The sequence below is a fragment of the Ochotona princeps genome, chromosome 1, assembly GCF_030435755.1.
Source record: "Ochotona princeps isolate mOchPri1 chromosome 1, mOchPri1.hap1, whole genome shotgun sequence".
NCBI lineage: Eukaryota > Metazoa > Chordata > Mammalia > Lagomorpha > Ochotonidae > Ochotona > Ochotona princeps.
In genome coordinates this window covers 18,962,776-18,982,913 of record NC_080832.1, presented here as the reverse complement: position 1 = coordinate 18,982,913, position 20,138 = coordinate 18,962,776, and the positions used below count along the sequence as shown (strand labels likewise).

At 41.6% G+C, this 20,138-nt stretch overlaps 1 protein-coding gene across 3 annotated transcripts in view; it reads right to left on the bottom strand.

Moving 5' to 3' along the window:
- The window catches only part of EPM2A (EPM2A glucan phosphatase, laforin), a 93,874-nt gene extending 74,400 nt beyond the window's left edge, over window positions 1–19,474 (bottom strand). Inside the window, exon 1 of one of the 3 annotated variants that reach the window (XM_058670914.1) lies at window positions 19,052–19,474. In XM_058670914.1, coding sequence (XP_058526897.1) covers window positions 19,052–19,352 — 301 coding nt within the window. In that variant the 5' untranslated portion in view covers window positions 19,353–19,474. Of the gene's footprint in view, window positions 1–1,815; window positions 1,942–19,051 lie in introns of those variants that run through there. The other 2 variants (XM_058670904.1, XM_058670910.1) reach the window with 2 other exon arrangements.
- Window positions 19,475–20,138: the final 664 nt, after the last annotated feature.

The window sequence follows — 20,138 nt, the reverse complement described above, 5'->3', positions numbered from 1 at the left end:
CTACCAATAAAAACATTATGTGTAACTAAACTAAAATCTGCAACTAAAAGATACAGACTGATTGGCCAGATGGATAAAAAACAAGACCCATGTGTGTTGCCTTCAGAAAATACACTTCAACAATATAGATTCACATCCACTGAATGTGAAAGGGTGGCGACAGCATTCTATGCAAATGAACAGTGTGAGCAGGACCAGCTATGCTCATACCTGACAAAGTAAACTCTAAGACAAAACCATTAAAAGAAACAAAGGTTACCGTGCAATGACTAACAGATCAACTCAACAAGAAGATGTGACTATACTATATGAATATGCATTCAATGCTGAGGCATGCACTTTTATAACAAAAATGCTAAAGATTCCGAGATGGCTGAAGAGGTAAAAGATGTGCTGATTTTGACCAGAGAAAAACAAAACAAGAGGTGGAGGAGGTGCATTCTCACTTGAGAGCTAAAGAGAAGTTTGCAGGAGAAATCCTACATGAAGTAGTGAGGCACTGTGGAGCAGGCTGGGCAGTACAACTACAAGTATCAAGTGGGATTCCTGCACCAGGAGCTGCAGACGCTGCCAGTTTCTACAAGCAAGATGAGAGCAGGAGCCAGCAGCCTGTGTCACTGGCCAACTGCCCAGGCGAGAACTTTGCACACCACACTGAATTCAAGTCTGAACTGTAGCCCTGTGGGAGGCAAGGTAATCACCTAATCCCAGGAAGGAAAAGCTCGTTTTATTCTCCCAATTCCCTCCACAAAAACACCCAGCTGTCAGTAGAGAGAAGGAGCCACCTTGACTATGGTAGCCACTGTGCTGTGAAGGAGCTGAGTGCATTGGTGGACAAAGGAGCTATTCACAAGCCAGGAACATGGGCTTGTGTCTAACCTTGGAATATCAAGTGGAGACCGAAGTCCACAGTACTATCTCTTCTTTGTACCTCCCTCTGGTTAAAAATAACAGAAGACAGAAGAACAGAACTAACTGGACAACAACCCCAAACAATGACAGCAAATAATTTCAGTGAATGAATCCAATGGACACTGGTAGGGTGACATCATCATCGGATCAGCAGCATTTCAGAACTATCCAAACCACTTGGAAAGAACCCTCGGAATATGAACACATTAAGACTCAGGGTTGATATGAGGTGGTGGGTCCTCATCCCTGGGTACTGGGATGGTGGAATGTCGTGAGTGGTTTCTTCCCTTGCCCCTGGAACAACAAGAAGAAATAGCAAATTTGGAAGCAATGAATTCACCAAAATTTTCCCTAAACCTTGATCCTTCTCACCCTGATTGACCATGTAATCATTATTTAAAACAATAATAATAAATTAAAAATAACAGAAGAGAGCATCCTGGCCTCAATAATTTCTCCTCTTATGGTTTCCTTGACTTATAAATAACAGACCAAAGTATACCAAGACACCGTGTTAATGTCTTCTCCCTTCCTTTCCAAAATTTTGCTAACATAAGGATAATTATTCTAACAATCACTAGCTACACATTAAGATAAAAATCAATGAAAGCCTTTGTGTGACATCTGCATTCTGGGGTATGTAAGTCTGTGTATTCTCAAATAAAGTGCATCATCCTGAAAGTGTGGATGATGGCTGCAATGTAGATTAATAAAATCATCACTCCTCTAAGCATCTTCTTGTTGTCTGTTCAATTAATCCTGACAGGCTGCTCTTGTGCACCACAAAATTGGGATTTTATCAAAAGGATAAAACTGCATTTCCCATTGACCATGAGTCTACCCAGAAAGGTTGACAGTGGGCTGGTGCCCATTTGGGATTATGAGACGTCCCCATCAGCCAACCTTGCTCAAAGGCTCCAGGTCTCAAATTGCCATGGAAGAGCTCCCACAGCAGGTGGCTATGGGAAGACCTCTGCTCTCTGTGGAGGGGGTAGGCTTGCACTGCTGAGTGGATCTTCTGCATCCCATAACTGTGAAAGCCTAGGATTCTATGATTGTTGGGAATTCTGTGACTGTATAAGGGGGCCTAGTGTATAGCTGAATCTCTCAATAATAACCTTTCTGGCTTAAGATGCACAGACCTCCCCTCCTGTCTAGGGTGGTCAATTGTAGAAGATTCCATGCTCACACTGAGGAACCCACAAGTCCTTTGTGTGATTCACACACCCACATGGGCGAGGGGGTGTAACCACTATGATGCAACCACTGGCACTGATCACCTTGGAAGAGAGAAGGTAACATTGTAAATTCATCAACAGGCATGATCATCCCCACCTCCTGCTGACAACAGAGATCTTCCACACCCAGCTTAGGTGTTGCTTGGGTGTTACTCTCCCCACCCTTGAGCACTGACCAAAGCTCCATCACCCCACCCAGCATACGCCTCTGGATACACACTGAAGGAGCGGGCACTCCACAAGCCCATAGAGGCATAGTTCAAACATTAACGCCATCAGGGAAGAAAGCTAACAAGTGTTTCCACAAATGTCCAAAACCAAATGTATGAGCAAGGAAGACAATGACTCCCCAAAGGAATACAGAATTTCAGTATTAGCACATAGAAGAAAATATTGCTGAAAAATCAAGATATTAAAAAGAAATCAAATTGAAATATTAGATATCAATAACTCGATATGTCAAATAAAAAATACAATGGAACAGCATACTTGTCAAGATATAAGAAAGAATATCTCAGCTACAAGACAAATCCTAGGAATTAATTCAGTCTGCAAAAAAAAAAATTTAAAAAAAACTGAAAATAGTGTTAGAGATATGTGGGATACTATCAAATACATATTCCATGCTAACAGGAAAGGAAATATGAGCAGGCATAGACATAATTATATCAGATTAAACAGCCTTTAACGCAAAAACTTATAAAATAGAAAAAATGGTGTTATGTTATGATCAAGAAATCAATTGAACAGGGAGATGTGGCTACAGTGAATCTATGTGCACCCAATACGAGGGCATCCGGCTGTTTGCAACAATTCTTAATGGATCTACTGGGAGACATAGACTCCAATACAGTAACAATAGGAACTTGAACAAGTCATTTATCAATGGACAGCTCAATTAGACAGAAAATCAACATAGACAAAGCAAAATGACTCTGCACTATGGACCAAACTGATCTAATTACTGTCTACAGAGTATCTCATCCCACAGATGCCAAAAATACATTCTTTCCATCAATGCCTGAAATTTTCTATAAGACATACTGCAAGCCTAAATTACAAGCAAATCTCAATAATTTTTAAAAGATTTGTTTATTCTTATTGGAAAGGCAGATTTACTGAAGAAAGGAGAGACAGAGAGAAAGATCGTCCATCTGCTGGTTCACTCCCCAAGTGACTGCAATGGCCAGAGCTGAGTTGAGCCGATCCGAAGCCAGGAGACAAGAGCTTCTTCCGGGTCCTCCCAATGGGTGCAGGGTCCCACAACCTTTGGGTCACCCTGTACTGCTTTCCCAGGTCATCAGCAAGGAGCTGGAAGGGAAGTGGAGCAGCCAGGATAAAAATCAGCTCCCACATGGGATCCTTGCATGTGCAAAGTGAGGACTTAAGCCACTAAGCTATCACGCTGGACCCAACAATTTTTTTAAGTTGAGCTAATAACACAATCCTGAATGAACAGAGGATCAAATCGGAAATAAAAAAAATTTGCAAATTATGCATCCAGTAAAACATTCAAATCCAGAACATTTAGTGAACTTAAGAAACTCAACAACAAAATAAAGTGTCCAATAAAGAAATGGACAAAGGATATGAGCAGGCGTTTTTTTAAAGTCTGAGATGCAAATGGCCAACAGACAAAAGTTCCTCTGGATCACGAGTCATCAGGGAAATGCAGATAGCAGTGATGATGAGGTATTCCTTGATCCCATGTAGAACAGCCATTATCAAAAAACTTTAAAAGAGCAGCTACTAGTGAGTTTCAGAGAAAAGGCTACCTGATAAACTATTGATTAGAATGCAAACTGGTACCACCAGTGTGGAAGCCAGTACGGAAACTCCCAAGAGAACTAAAATATGTCTCCCAAATAACCCAGCCAACCCACAATGAGAATATACCCAAAGGAAATGAAATTAGCATATGAACATGATACCTGTATTCCCATGTCCACAACAGCTCAATTCACAATTGTTAGAATACAGACTCCACCTAAATGGAATTAACTGTACATGATAGAATATTACTGTCATAAAAAGAACAAAATCCTGACATGGATGCAACTGGAGATTATGCTAAGTGAAATTAGCTAGACCCAGAAAGGAAATCATCAGAATATCACATTTTCACTTATCTGTGGTTAATACATAGAGCATAAATATTATGTGTATGTTTTAACCTTTGGTACAGAATTATAAATATCGCTTCACTGAATTATGCCATATTAAAGACAATATAATGTTTCACATAATAAAACTGGGGGACAGAAATGGCAAGGGGGTAACACTGAGGACTCTTGAGGTATTGCTTGTGCTTTGTTTATATTTTGGTTAGTGGTTATGATTGTGATGAGAAGACAAAAACTCACTTATGTTTACATTTATGAACGTTTCTTGATACACACACTTCATTTAAATAAAAATTTGAAAAGAAGAAAGGGAGGAAAGAAGGATAGAAGGAAGGGAGGGAGGAAGGGACTGACCCTAATGAAGCTCTTAGGATTCCACTAAGAAAGTCCTACTTACCACCCAGCGTGGGTGTCCCTAGGCTCCTGGAGTCCCACTCCATTTTTCTTACGCTTCCACTAAAGCATTCTTCCTCTCGGAGCTATGCTCACGCCGTGTGGCCCACCTCACTACAACATTCCCAGGAATCCCTCCAGCCAAAAACTTAAAATGCCTCTGAATCTCTCCAGCTTCGGCTTCTTCCTTCGGCTAATGAAACCAGCCTTTCTCAGGAGCAGCTCTCATGAAAGATAAAGTCATGTCAGACAGTCAGCTCAGACAGATGGTATAAATAATTTCCTCAGTTATTCTCATAATTGCAGAGAGAAAATAAAAGACTCTGATTCTTTATTAAAGATCAAGTTTAACATACTATGCTTACACAACCTTTCCAAGGTAAACATTTGGCCTAGTGACTGACAGTCTCACAGAACACCCACGTCTCATATCAAAGTGCCTGGGTTCAAATCCTGGCTCTCCTGCCAGTTCCAGCTCAGCATCCTGCTAATCACACCCTGGCAGGAAGCAAACACTGGCTTGTCTAGCCGGGTCTCTGGATTAAGTTCTTCACTCTTGAGCCAATTGGCAGTTGGGAGATGGATAAAAATCATTAAACACCATTGAAGACAGAAAACCAAAGTTTAAACTGTTAACAAAGATAGTCATTTTTAAATGACTCTGCCCAACCTCCTATCCTTCCTGAACTCTTACTGAGATAAACTGCCTCCACTACAGGCACACACACAAACTTACAGACTTTTGATCCTTTAAGCCTTTTCTGTTTGTTTGTTTGGTTTGTTTGGCTAGATGTCATCAACTCATGGTTTGTGAAGTTTTCATCTTTGTAAAAAGCATTTATTTATTTGAAAGGCAGAGTTAAAGAGAGAGGGAAACAGAGAGAGGGAGGGAAAGAGAAAATCTTTCACCTGCTGGTTCATTCCCCAAGTGGTCACAGCAGCCAGGGCTGGGTCAAGTCAAAGCCAGGAGCCTGGAACACCATCTGTGTCTCCCACTCGGGACGGCAGAAATCCAACAACTTGGTTGCTTTTCTAGGTGCATCAAAGGCGTTGGATTGGAAATGAAGAAGCTGGGTCTTGAACTGGCACTCATATGGGATGCATCCCAGCCCACTGTACCACAATCCACTGCAAACCACCCCAACTCCAGGGCATAGGGAGCCAAGGACTTTCATTAACTGAGAACACAAGAACCAAATAATTAGCCTGACTTGTTCTTTTCTTTTTCCTAATTGACAAAAATAAAGTTTTGGCCAATTCTAAAGGTTTGCTCTAATGAAACTGATGTATTTTTATTGTCATGAAATTTGGGCTCTTTTTATTTTGAAGTCTGGTTTGGATTATGCATGTTTCCATTCCTCATTTCTAATTAGATTGGTTCACTAATGAATGTTAAGTGCATCCCTCTGAGAAATAAGAAACCTCTTCAATCATAATCAAAAGCAAAATGTTATCAAGTGAAAACTTCAGATTCAGATTTTTAATCAGGCCGTGTAAGAAAAGACCAAGTCTGTGCAGTAAGCATACACTGGGGCAAAGTATTTGTTTAATACGTATTTCTTTGGGCAGGCATTTGGCGCGACACTTAAGACACCACTTGGAACAAATGAACTCCATACCATACCATACCATACCATACCATACCATACCATACCATACCAAGTGCCGTCTCCCTTCCTGACTCCAGCTTCCCACGGGTGTGCACCTTGGAAGGTGCACTGAAGTCGCTGGGTCCCTGTCAGCCATGTGGAACACCAAATTGAATTTCAGGCTCCTGGCTTCATCCTGTCTCAGGGTCAGCTGTCGTGAGCACTCAGGGAGTAAATGACCAGAGAGACCTCTGTCTCTCTTTCAAATAAATAAAGTAAGTAAAAACTTCCACAAATAAGTATTTATTTTATGGGATACCCCTTTATTGCAAAAAACATGAAAAAAGATCACCAAAAGCTAATAAATAAAAATAAACGTCTTATGGTTCATTCAGTCCCTATTTTAAGAAAGTGTTTTATTTTAACTTAAAAAGAATATAGACACTAATATAGACACTTTCATATCCAATAAATTTTCAGTGATTTTACTCAATTGGAAAAGTAATATATTGGTATTTTTTAACAGTAGCCACAAAATGTTTTGTTAGCATTTCTCAAGAATATGAAAATTTCATAAAATGTGCAGATACAATGTCCAGAAAGTTTCTCATTACAGATCACACCATGTTAAAAATTCTCTTTGCTCACAGAATCAGAATAATGCTTTTTATGACCAAACTGAAAAATGAAGTAATTTCATAATCAACATTTTTCTAACGCTCTAAAGTTTTAATTAGCTAAACCTCAGAATAAAGCTACGGTAATTTGACAATCTGATTTAGCACAAGAAAGCATGAAGGTCACAGAACTGAAAATGTTAAGCCTCTCACTATAATACATAATAGCTATATTTATAAACCTGGATTGAAGTCGCAGCCAAAGACCTCAGCACAGCATCACAACAGAAAACTCAGAATTTGTTTGTCCGCATTGTGGTGTACTGGTTAAACCACCACCGTGAGGCCATCATCCCATACTGGCACAAGTTTGTGTCCCAACTACCTCTCTTTCAACCCAGCACCCTGAAAATGGCCTGGAGACAGTAGGGGGGATAGACCATATATTCTAGCACCCGTTATCTACGTGTGAGACCTGCAAGAAGATCCTAGTGCATGCATTTTATTTGGCCCAGTCTTGGCTATGTGACCATCAGAGGAATGACCTGGCAGATGAGAGATTCTCTAAAACATTTCCCAATCAATAAATCTTTAAAAAGAAAGGAAGAAACTTTTGGTTGATGAAATTCAAACTGGTAATAGCACCGGAAAAACAAAATATGATAATGAACTTATTGACAAGGAAGTCCTGACTACCCCACTGATACCTACATTCAGAGCCCCCAGGTGAGCCAGGCCCCATTAGCCTCTCCTTGTGTAATCGACCAGGCAGCTGACATCTCCCCAGACGTCCACCATCTTCTTGGGTCACCTTCTGTGTATCTGCAAGCCACATTTGTAATCTTTTTCCAGTCTACTGCTACTTCACAGAAAGAGAGAGAGAGAGCATCTCTGTACAGAGGAAAACTGCACATCAGAAGTATTTTATTTTCTAAAAAGCATAAAATTGTTGCACTAGTTTGAAAGAATGCTTTATCCAAACCATTATTTTGTTTCTGATATGGTCATTAAAGACGTGGCAAAGGATTGCAACTGCTCTAACAACTTTTAGAACCAAAGAGACCAGGAAAACGTCCAACATTTTTTCTCTTCCACTATGTAGGCATGTAACAGAGCATCTTTTAATTTGTCCTAACATTATAACTTCATTTGGCTACAGCAAAACATAAACAAGTCATCCAGAAGTTAAAAGCTTTATAATTTCTGTTCCCGTGAACTCTGGCAAACACTGAAGGGTCAGGTGTGATAAGGAAGACATAAAGAAAAGCCACAGTAATTTCTACATCTGCGTTGGTAGTCTGGCAAAACTTGTCCTTGGGTATGTGGGCAGCTGAGGTCTGATCCAATAATGGGAGAATAAACACTTCCATTTTTATTTAAAAGAACATCTTGATAATATTCTCAAAACATGGATCACTTTAGATGAAGCATTACCTGAATCTTCTGTGGAAAAGGGAGGAAGGAAGAATTAGGAGAAATGTTACATGAAAGAATCAGGTGAGTCAGGGCAAGGACACATTTAAATGGATGGAGAAACATTTAATCAGGATGAAGCAGAGAGGACACATTCTAGGAAATAGTAGAGGACAGAACAACAGCAGAGGGGTACCTGGAGACTGACAGACACAGGAAAGCAACAGACATAACGGTGCAGTGCTGCAGTGACTGATACTCCAGTGGCATTCAGCAAATGGTGATCTGAACTCCACTGGCAGCCAGAACTCCACCAGCAACAAGGTGGGAAGGGACTTTCACTGGGAGCTCAGGAGGTGAACCCAAAGAACTGTCCATCCTGCTGGTCTGTTTGATTTGACCAGAGCGGAGACAGAGCAGCAGATCCCAGATGGGCAGTGTGGGTACAAGGTGGATTTCACAGTGCAGTTCTCCCCCTAGAGCCAAACTGGGCACCATTTTGTTTGAGGAGGAAAAGGCAAGGGAAAGACTGAGCATAGACTGAGCTGGGAGTGAACTCATTTATGACTCAGGGAACTGCAACAACGTGGCATCCTACAGGTACCACCCAAGACAGGACTGGTTGGCTCTCAGACCTGACAGCCAGCAGATCAAGAACTGTAGCAGTGCCATGTCAGGTGCCATTTTGTACCATGTGGTAAAGAATTTAAGAGTGTAAGAACAACACATGTGTTGAGCTCAGTGAGTTGCACTGGTCCCACAGAAAAAATAATAATGACTACAGCATCGTACAGGTCAAAATAGGTCCGTGTGGTCCTCAGACTGGTCCTCAGACCTAACAGAACAACAGGTTCTAGCAAGATCACCAACAACAACCTAGCTATATAGGACAACTGGTATTTCCCTAATCCCGGGGACTGCTCCTACCAGAAGTGGGAGAAAGGTTGTACAAACAATGGTGCAGCCTCAGCACAGTATCACAGGAGGTGGAGAGTGGTGAGCAAGGAGCTGGAGCTATGGAAACCATGGTGGAAATCTAACACAAGATCCCAGACCTGGAACTTGCTGGAGGGAGTGGCATAATTGGCTGCAAATAAATAGCCATATGCCAACTGCAATAAGTAAAATCGAATTGTAGACCTGTGGGTGACACACCTTAGAAACCTGACCCAAGGAGAAGATTCTGATAACAAGAAGTACAATTACCAAGACAAAAAGAAGAAACAGAGGCACAATGAATAATACTGAAGACTTCCCTGCAAAGGAACAAAACCCTTTGTCAACTTCAGAGTTAACTGAGGAAGACATCGAGAAAATGGGGGACACAGAATTCAGAAAACTCATTATAAAGCTTCTGATCAAAAATGAGAAGCATGTAAAGCAGGAATTCAAGAATATGTCACACTGGAAATGAATCAAATGAAAGCTGATACATTAGAAAAGAATACAGTAGAGCAGATTAAAAATAGAGTCTTCAAAATATAGTCTTCAAAATAGAATGAAGCAAGCAGAAGAAAGAATCTCAGAATTGGAAGATATTTCCTGTCACCAGGGAAAAAGAAAAAGCTGGAAGCAGAGCTGGAGCAGGCCAAAAAGAGTAGTCAAGAATTGAAAGACACTCTTAAAAGGCCTAATACAAGAGTTATGGGAGTCCCAGAAGGTGCAGAAAGAGAAAATGGTTTTACAAATATATTTAATGAAATAATAAGGGAAATTTTCCCTAATCTAGACAAAGAATTGGGGAACAACATCCAGGAGGGGTACAGAACTCCCAACAGATTTGATCAAAAGCAATCCTCACCAAGACACATGATCATCAAGCTCTCTTCAATTGAACATAAGGAAAAGATCCTAAAATGTGCACGTGAAAAACATCAATTGACATATAAAGGAATGCCAATTAAGCCTACAGGAGACCTCTCACAGGAAACTCTACAGGCCAGAAGAAAATGGAGTGACATATTCCAGATTCTAAAAGAAAAAAATTGTCGGCCTAGGATAACGTACCCAGCAAAGCTTTCTTTTGTCTTTGAAAATGAAATAAAATTCTTCCACAGTAGCGAAAAGTTAAAAGAATTTGCCTCTTCCAAACCTGCCCTACAAATGATACTTCAAGATGTTCTCTTGACAGAGAAGAGGAATAGCACCCAGCAAAATCAAAGGCAAATGTGAAGAATATCCAGTAAAATTTCAACAGAAGACTAAACCAATGAATAACCCATAGCTAAAATGACAGGACAGAATTAGCACCCATACATATTAACCCTGAATGTAAATGGCTTAAGCTCAATCAAGCGTCACAGATTAGTAGACTGGATTAAAAAACAAAACCCATCTATTTATTGCCTACAGGAGACACATCTCATCAACAAAAATTAACAGAAACTCTATCTCATGGATTTTGATGTTTTTGTTGTTGTTGCTAGTTTTATCTCTTCAAAACAGTTTCTTTGGATTAAATTCTTCAATGACTCATAGATCATACAGCAGCATCATTTTCTTCAAGATGGTTTTTGATTTTCTCTTTCATTTCTTCAGCGACACATTAGTCATTCAGTAGCATGTTATTTAACTTCATGGTGTTATTGGTTTCTTGTTTCTTCCTGTTGTTGATTTTGTTTCATGACTTTTCATTTAAGGGGATTATAGTAACTGTGGGAGACTATCATATCCAGATGTGAGGATGCAATGCAGTATGCATTCCTACTTCCAGACAAAAGATGGACTCCCAATGAAACCATTCACTATATCTTAACAATAGGATGTTGGACTCTCTGCCCTGTCCATTCCCACAATAATGGACATATTACTGTGTATAAAGAACTATACTTTATTAATGATATAAGGGAACTCGGTAGGGGTGGGAATTGGGCAGTGGACAAGGGAAATCCGAAGAGCCTATACAACTGTATCATAAAATAATGATGATGGTGATGATGATGATGATAAATAAAAGATCAAAAAAATGTAAATCTTAATAGGTTATTCAAGGCTTCAAATATTTCATATCAATTCTATTGTAGAACAAAGATTACTGTGGAAAAACGACAATGTGAAATGAAGACAAATTATATTTGAGTAAAAATTTTGAATGGCAAACTTACAGTTGTTTAAATCTAAAAAATATAAACTCTTCTCTATAGCACTGTAGGGTGGGATGCAGTTTAAGGGAATGTTGTACTTAGAGTATTACGTCTTTTGCAAGAAAACTGCAAATAAAATAATCTAATTTTACAAGAAAAATGCATGTTACACAATACAAACATATATGTGCATATGGATCTCCTCCACATGCACACATAAAATTAATTAATATTCATATATTTATTTCATTGTTCTGTGAGCTCACAACGCATATAAGCAACAACATAGGGGCAACAAGCACACCAAATACCCAGATCTTGCTTTCTAGTACCACTCAGCATAAAACACAGCCTCTGGGAGAAATGATTGAACTTATTGTAAGAGGATCTACAATGATGTCCCTGGGAGGAAAAAAACTTTCAAAAACAAACAAAACCATATAGGCAACAATCGATAAAATTACAGGGACACAGGGACTACTAAAAGGTCTCTCAATGGCCAATCACAGAACAAACCAAGCAACAAAATAAAATAGAAAGAAACAATGATATCTATATAGATATAGATGATATACATATAGGTATACATATAGATCTCCATGAGTACATAGTGGTAAAAAGTATTATTGATTAAATAAGCAGGGATGATAAAACACAAATCTCCCATCCAAACAAATTCCAAGTAGTTTCTGTAAATATCCTGACATCAAGAGGTAATGTGTAACTTCTCACTCCCTAAATGTGAGCTGTGCTTGGTGACTTCTTCCCAAGGAAATGAGTACAGAAAGGGATGAAATAGAGTAACTTTACAGGAGATAAAACTAATACTACCTCAGCAACTTAATTAGCAGCAGCACTAACAGGAACTTTCTATTATTTTTAAATTTACTTTATTTATTTGAAAGACAGAGACAAAGTTCTCTTCTTCTGGTTCACTCCCCAAATCCTACAGCTGCCTGAAACACCAGGTTGAAGCCATGAATGAGAACTCAAGCTGGGTCTCCAGGGTTGCAGGGTTCCAGCCACTTGAACCATTCACACGAATCTGGAATTAGGGAGTGGAGCCTGGACATGAACCAAGACATGCCAATAGGTACTGTAGGTACCCCAGGCAATGTCTTAACCCCATTACTAAATGCCTGCTGCAGGAACAAGCCACATTGATGACATATACACTTGATATGATAAGAACGACATTTCACAAACCAGGCATGGCATAGTGGGTTAAGCCACCAACTGTGATGCCAACAATCCATATGAGCACAAGTGCAGGTCCTAGCTGCTCACCTTCCAACTCAGCTCCATGCTACTACACCTGGGAGAGTAGCACAAGACGCCCACGCACTGGGAGTTCCTGTTACTTACTCAAGGGGAGTTCTGGCTGAGGCTGCTGGAGCCTGGCTTTGGCCTGGCTCAGCCACGTGGGGAGTGAACAAGCAAATGGGAGATCACACTCTCTCCTCTTTTCTGCCTTTCAAATTAAAAAAAAAATCAAAAAAATAAAGACATTTTGTTTCCATAACCATCTCTGTAAAACTTAATTTCAGGCTAATCATGAGAAAAAACACTGCAACAATTCCAACTGAAGAGCATTCCACAAAATATTCAGTGAATATGTTGTACAACAGCCAAGGTTGTTTCACAGAGATGGGAAGTACAAGAGAACTGCACAGTGCAAAATCCAAATGCAATGCAGTAGTAAGGGTGACAGCCTAAAGGAGGAGGTGAATATCAGATTAAAAATTAATGAACCTGAATGAAAGATAGACCCTGATTGGTAAAACTGTCTCACTACTGGTTCCTTAGTTGCCACATGCATTCCCTGTTAATGTGTTGTATAAAAAGTTAATAGAGGAAATCTAAAGAAGTATATGAACGCTGTACTATCTTCACTACTTTTCTTTAACCCCAAAGCTATTCTAAATAAACATTTTCTTAAAGTACATGCAATGTGATGTAACATGTAAAAGAGATCCAGAGATTGAGTTCAGCAACGATAGGCTTCTGTCAGCTGGGTTTTATGAACTAAGATGAGTTTGTAAATGCTGGTCTACATTTGGTTTACATTATTTGCAACTAATGGCTCAAAACCAACATAAATAATGTGATTTTAAACTATAAATAAAGAGATGCAGAAACAAAACTGGTGCTATGAGGATAAACAAAAAGTAGTTACAGAAGATTCTAAAGAAAGCAACATGAAACAGAAGATCTAACAAACAAACATATGCCAGCCTGGTGAATGGCTGAAGGAAAGATTTTCACACAGTTCTGTTTCATGGTCAAATGCAGTGCAATCTAAACCCATCAGAGGAAGATTCTTTCCTGAAAAGGCCCTTGTATAAATATGAGGGACTGGAGAATCTGGTGAAGAACTTCCCAAGACATCCATGGGCCCATGAAGCAGTCCCAAGTCCAAGAAAAAGGCGATGATAAGATACAAATTGCCAACCCATGGAAAAGCGCTTACGTTGCTACTGATAAAACCTTGAGCCTGCTGACTCCCAGATACATCGAGTGTCTCAAGAAGCTTTCTTCTACAATATGGATAAAATCATCAAGAAAAATAATTGTGGAAGAAAAGGAGTCAATACAAGACAAAGATGACTTTTAATCAATTCTGTTTAATGTCCTCAGGGAAGGTCTTGTGCGAATTACATCCTTATCTTGAGAACAAGCAGCCCTGAAACCAATGTCCATCAGAAAATAACATGAAAGTACAGAAGACGAAATTGTGATTAGTTAAAGCAATGAGCTTATTGTAAGGACAAAATAATAGAATGGTTGGTGCTGAAAATCTAACAGTGATTTCATGAACAAGTCAGGGAGCTCTATCCAAACAAACAGAAAAAAGAAATATATGAGAGAAAAGTTGAGAGGTATTCAACACAAAAGCAGAAGGTTCAATAGATGCCTAACAGATATTCATGAATAACAATACACAAAACAGAAAGCAGAAATAACAGAAACAGAAAACTTCCCAAAATTGAAGGGAAAAACTCCTGTAGTTTAAAAAAAAAAAAAGTCAAACACCAATTGATATGACTAAAAGCAACTCAAGGGCCTGGCATGGTGGCTCAGTAGCTAAATCCTCACCTTGCATGTGCCAGGATCCCACATACATGCTGGTTCGTAACCCAGCTGTTCCACTGCCCTTCCAGCTTCCTTCTTGTGGCCTATGAAAGCAGTCAAGGACAGCCCAAAGCTTGGGATCCTGCACCCACATGTGCGGGAGATGCTCCTGACTCCTAGCTTCAGATCGGCTCAGCTCTGGTCATTGCAGTCACTTGAGGAGTGAATCAGCAGACAGAAGATCTTTCTTCTGCCTCTCCTCCTCTGTGGGGAGCGGCCGACCTCACGCACATGAGGGACCTCTAGATGACAGCTGGCTCAAGGCCAGAGGCAGCAGGAAGACAGAAGGTCGCAGGTGAGGCAAGTTTGCCTCATCTCCACGGCCTGGCCTGGAGGTTGCAGGTGAGGCGATCTGCCTCCTCTCCAGGGCCTGGCCAATCAGGTAGCACCCAGAGGACCCACGGGAAAAAGGATATGGGAAAAGTATTTTGAGACCACAATATTCTACTAAAATATGAATCAAATGTGATGGCAAAATAAAGACATTTTAGGCATTTAAGTCCCAAATATTTTATCTTCCACTTATCATTTCTTGAAAATTGTCTGAAAACATAATCCAATAAAATGAAGAACGTATTCAGGAGGAAGACAAAATTCAAAACAATGCAACTACCCAAGGAGTTCAGCGGCTAAGCTCAGAAAAACAGCCAAATGAGAATTCAAATTTTTAAAGGGAAAAGTACTTTTAAGAGGTGAGCCATTCCTATTCATTAATAAGTTGGGAACTTTTGAGAATTACTGTGATCCTTCTAAAAATTTACAAGAAATATTAATTTGCAGAATATCATTTAAGTCTAATACTGAGGTAAAGCAAACTTTTCTATTACTTTTACTAAAATTTGAGAATGATTAATAGTGAAGAAAGGGGAGTTTTTCCTTCCAAAAGCGCATTTTCTATGTGACAAAAATATATTAATTTTTTTAATAAGTCTAATAGCACAACTTGGCTTCCCAAAAATAACAAAAGTAATAACTCCTTTTAGCACAGCATATTTCCTTTTAATTTCTTAAAAACATATTGCATTCTAGTAAATAAATTTTGTTTACTAGGCAGTTAAAGGACAGCACAGTGAGGTGCAATGACTCAGCCAAGGTCACACCCTGGCAGGTGAGCCCACATTTCCAGAAGCCTAGGCCTTATCAGAACTGGTTACCACATCGCATAATGTTCATTAACTTACAAATCTTAGAACCAGTCTAGTGGCGCCAGGGTTGTCACGAAGTGGTTCAAGCCACTGTCAACTGTGCTGACACCCCACATGCGTGCTGTTTGAAAACCCAGTTGCTCCACTTCCAATCCCGCTCCCTGCTAACACACCTGGGAAAGCAGCAAGAAGATGGCTCAAGTGCTTCAACTCCTGCACTGACGTGGGAAACCAGGAAGTCACTAGTAGCTTTGTGATGGCTTTGGCTCGGTCCAGCCAGAATGTATCAGCAGATGGAAGACCTGTCTACCTGCCTATTTCTCTCCACCTCTTTGTCTCTCGACCTATTTTTGTCTGTAACTTTTCCTTTCAAAAAAAAAAAAAAAATCAGTCTACTACTTAAAATAAGACAGCACAGTGACCATTGGAAAAAATATATATATAGGGCCCAGACTAAGTGGGTTAGCAATCTAATTTTCTGCCTGAGGTGCTGGCATCCCATATGGGACCTGGTTCACATCCTGGCTGTCCCACTTCCAATCCAGCTCTCTGCCCAGCAAAGCAGCAGAGCATGGCTCAAGCCCTTGGCCCCCAAACCCATGTGAGAGACCTAGAAGCATCTTCTGGCTGCCAGCTCTGGATCAGCTCAGCTCCAGCCACTGCAGCCATCTGGACAGCAAACCAGCTGACACAAGATTTCTGTCTCTCTTCTCTTTCTCTAAATCTACATTTCAAACAGAAATAAAGAAATCTTTTTATATATGTACATATTACAGAAAACTTAACCCTAGAATGATGAGACAAAATAGAGAGGAATGTGTAGGTGGTCCATTTTTCTTATTTCCTTATGTGGAAGTAACTTAGCCAAATTACAGTAATAAACTTCTAAAATACAAAACCAGTAAGTTTATAACAATGTGCAAAGCACAGGGAAAACCGAGTTTAGGAACTACAGATTCCTTATCTTTCATGGCAGGTTATGATGGCTAACTATAAATAGATATTGTCTAGGTTTTTTTTAATATTTTGTTTCTATGCTTTTTTTTAATTGGAAAGGCAGCTTTAGAGAGAGGAGGAGAGACAGACAGATTTTCCATCCTCTGGTTCACTCCCCAAGGGACCACAATAGCAGAGCTGAGCCAATCCAAGGTCAGCAGCCAGGAGCTTCTTCAGGGTCTCCCCTGCAGAGCAGGGTCCCAAGGTCTTGGGTTGTCCTGGACTGCTTTCCCAGGCCACGGTCAGGGAGCAGGATGGGAAATGGAGCAGCCAGAACATGAATTGGTGCCCATATGGGATCCTGGTGCATGCAAGGTGAAGATTTCAGCCACTAGTCCCACTAGTCCACCTGCTGGGCCTGATATTGTCTAGTTTTGATTTAAAATATTATGCATGTTTATACGATATTAGAAAACTGAAAACTAAAAAATTTAAATCGATAAAATTAGAGCAACTCTAATCCTTCAGAGGTTTGAGAAGAATATCAGAAAAGCCAAAAATAAGGAAGGGAGAGGAGTCTGGAGAAAGGGTAGACCTTTGTTTTGTATCACATCTGTATTAAAATAGATAAATTGCCATTACCTTTTTGTGAGTGTAATTCTACTGTACTTTTAATGCTACTATTGCCTTGTGAAGGTAGACTAAACGAAGTGGACATCTTTCATTCTTAGCACTTCAAAAGGAAAGGATAATAAATGATGCCCGACCAAAGCCCAGTGGGCTTCAGTGAAAACAGGAATAACCTATATTACAGCATACTCCTCTTTTCACTGAATCTGTTTCCACAAAAGGATTCAGTAAATGGTCAATATCCACATATAGATTTCTAAAATACCATTCATCTCATTGGCTTTACACAACCATTGTTCACACATACACTCCAACATGCCAGCTTGCACATCAGTTTAAAAAAGGGTTAACTCCATGTGCACAGCATGGCAGCTATCTACACTTGTATTTCCCTTCCTTGAATACAATGTGGCAGCCCTTATGAAAACACATTTCACATTTTGTCCTCACAGTCTCACTAATCTTAATCCCACACACAAAACAAAATAAAAAACTCCCAAACGCTCTGTACACAGACGTCAAAGAAACTCTTATTGTTTGTAACACGGGAAAATGGAAAATTCAAAACAACATTGGTGGACATGAGTAGATGCAGAATGTTCTGTTACCATTTGAAAAACGGAACAAGAACAGACATGCTGTGTGGCAGTTCAGACTCTGGGTCAGACTCTATGCCCTGTGTCCGAGCTCCTGGGTTCCACAGCGATGGACACCTGCGGGTCAGCCACGTCTCAATAACGGGCTGCCCACCACCTGGCGGGAGACCTGGATTGAGTTCTGGCTTCATGGTTTCAACCTAGCCCACTGCTGATGTGTCCGGGCGTTTGGGGAATGAACCAGCAGAAGGGAGCTTGCTCTGTTTTTCTTTCGGTATCTGCCTCTCTTTCCCCAACCACTACTTTTTATATACAAAATACATCTATTTGCAACGGCACAGAATGGGCTCTATCTACAGCATCTTAGAAAAACCAAAGCAAGATTCAGAATTATACATTACACAGCTTTTGTAAAAGTGAAAAGACACCAGCAAAACCAAATCACCTGTAAGCATCCTTCAGGAAGTCTGTGGGAAATGGGAGAAGGCATAGTTTATTCTGGAGGAGGAAAAAAGCTTTTTCATAACACTTGGAAAACGCATATTATGAGAAAATTATGCATAGCTTTCAAAAAATTTAGTGCCAAAAAAGTCTTATACTTTTAGCTCCATTTTCTTCCCAAGAACTTGAAGAAGTATCTTCAATATAACACGGGCTAGCAGTGTGCTTAAAGGGTTGTTAGGGATCCCTAAGTTTTTCCATGTCTTTGGCTTATTAATAACCTGCACATACTGTTCGGATTTTTCTTTCTTTCTCTTTCTCTCTCTCTTTCTCTCTCTCTCTTTCTTTAAGAAATCAGGCTGTCTCTCCCTAGCCATGCATATGGGATGAAGAAAACAAATCCAACAGAACGCTTCGATGACTTTCCGTTAATTTCTTTCTCAAACGTTAAAAAAACTATGAGAGCACACCACCCAGGAGGCCTGGTGAAGAGGCGGGTGTCCTTGGCTGGGATCCTACTTCAGAGAACTCAGGCTCAAGGAGCAAAGCAAAGCTGTTCGGAGAGCCAGAAAGCACCCCAGAACCCGCGAGGGGCGGCCCGGAGATGGCAGTGCGCGAGGAAGGCACGACCCTGGCAGAGCAGGTGTGCGAAGCCAGTGCGTGAACCTAGGGCACGGCGCCTGTGCCGGCTGGCACACGTGGGTCACGCCGGGCGCCCGGGGCCGGCTGAGGGACCGGGACGCAGCGCTCGGGGAGGCCGCCGCCGGCCTTTGGGCCCGGAGCGCGGGGGCAGCTGCCAGTACCTTCCCAGGAGAGCTCTCCTCCCGGCTCCCGCTTCAGGAACTTGTACCAGAAGGTGTCCACGCGGCCCGGCTCCGCCCCGTCCTGCGCCGCCTCTTCGGGCGCCAGCTCCACCTCCCCGAGCCACAGGCCCGGCTCCTGGAGGGCCAGCGCCCCCGCGCCGGCCGCCGTCCCCGCCGGCCTCAGGCGCACGGCCCCGCGCGGCTCCCAGTGCCCCAGCTCCGGCCGCGACCCCACGACCAGCAGCTCCGGGCCGGCCCCGGCCACGGCGGGCGGCACCACCACCCCGAACCGGAACCGCATGGCGACGGGCGGCGTCTCCCGGGGCCGGCCTCGGCGCCGCGGTCCGAGCGCCAGGCGGCCGCAGCGATTGGGCGACGGCGCGGAGGCCCGGGCGCCGGCGGGGACACGTGCGGGTCTGCACCTATTCTGGGCTGCATCACGCGGCCCGAGGCCGGGGCCTCATCCAGGCCTGTGCTGGTGGCTGGGGCGGCGGCCTCGGTGCGCACCACAGCCTCAGCTGCAGCTGGTGAGCGAGCACCCGGCACACCGCGCACGGGCGGCAGGGCAGAGAAAACGGGGTCTAGAAGCAGAGGACGATTGTGCCCAAGCTATGCGATTGTCAGGTGCCTGCAGGGTCCTGCAAATTATTTTTAATGAGAGAATCTTAAAGAGCAGAATGGCATCAGGATAGCAGCCCCGGGTCTTACGCAAGTCACTTCCCACCGTCTGCGTCTGGATTTCTTTGTGAACTGAAGGTGTTATACCTACCAGCTCTGAGAGCCCTGTGACTGATACAAGAGGCAGGGCACAGGACCCTAAGCTGAGAAAAAATCATTTCCTGCCCTCATCCAGTCGCATGCCTGAAAAGACATGCAGTCACTTTCCAGAAAACACCAAATTTGTGTTTGGCTCGGGGTAAATATACTGAAGTTCTTTTCAAGACCTAAACAAAAAATGTTCATAGTTGTGAAGGTATGGCTTAAAGGATTTTTTTGAAACAGCTAAAAATAGCATCCCTTCTCTGAAAGTCCATAACCATTGCTATTTTACTTTCTTTTTTTAACTTTAAAACATTTTTGAGTCAAG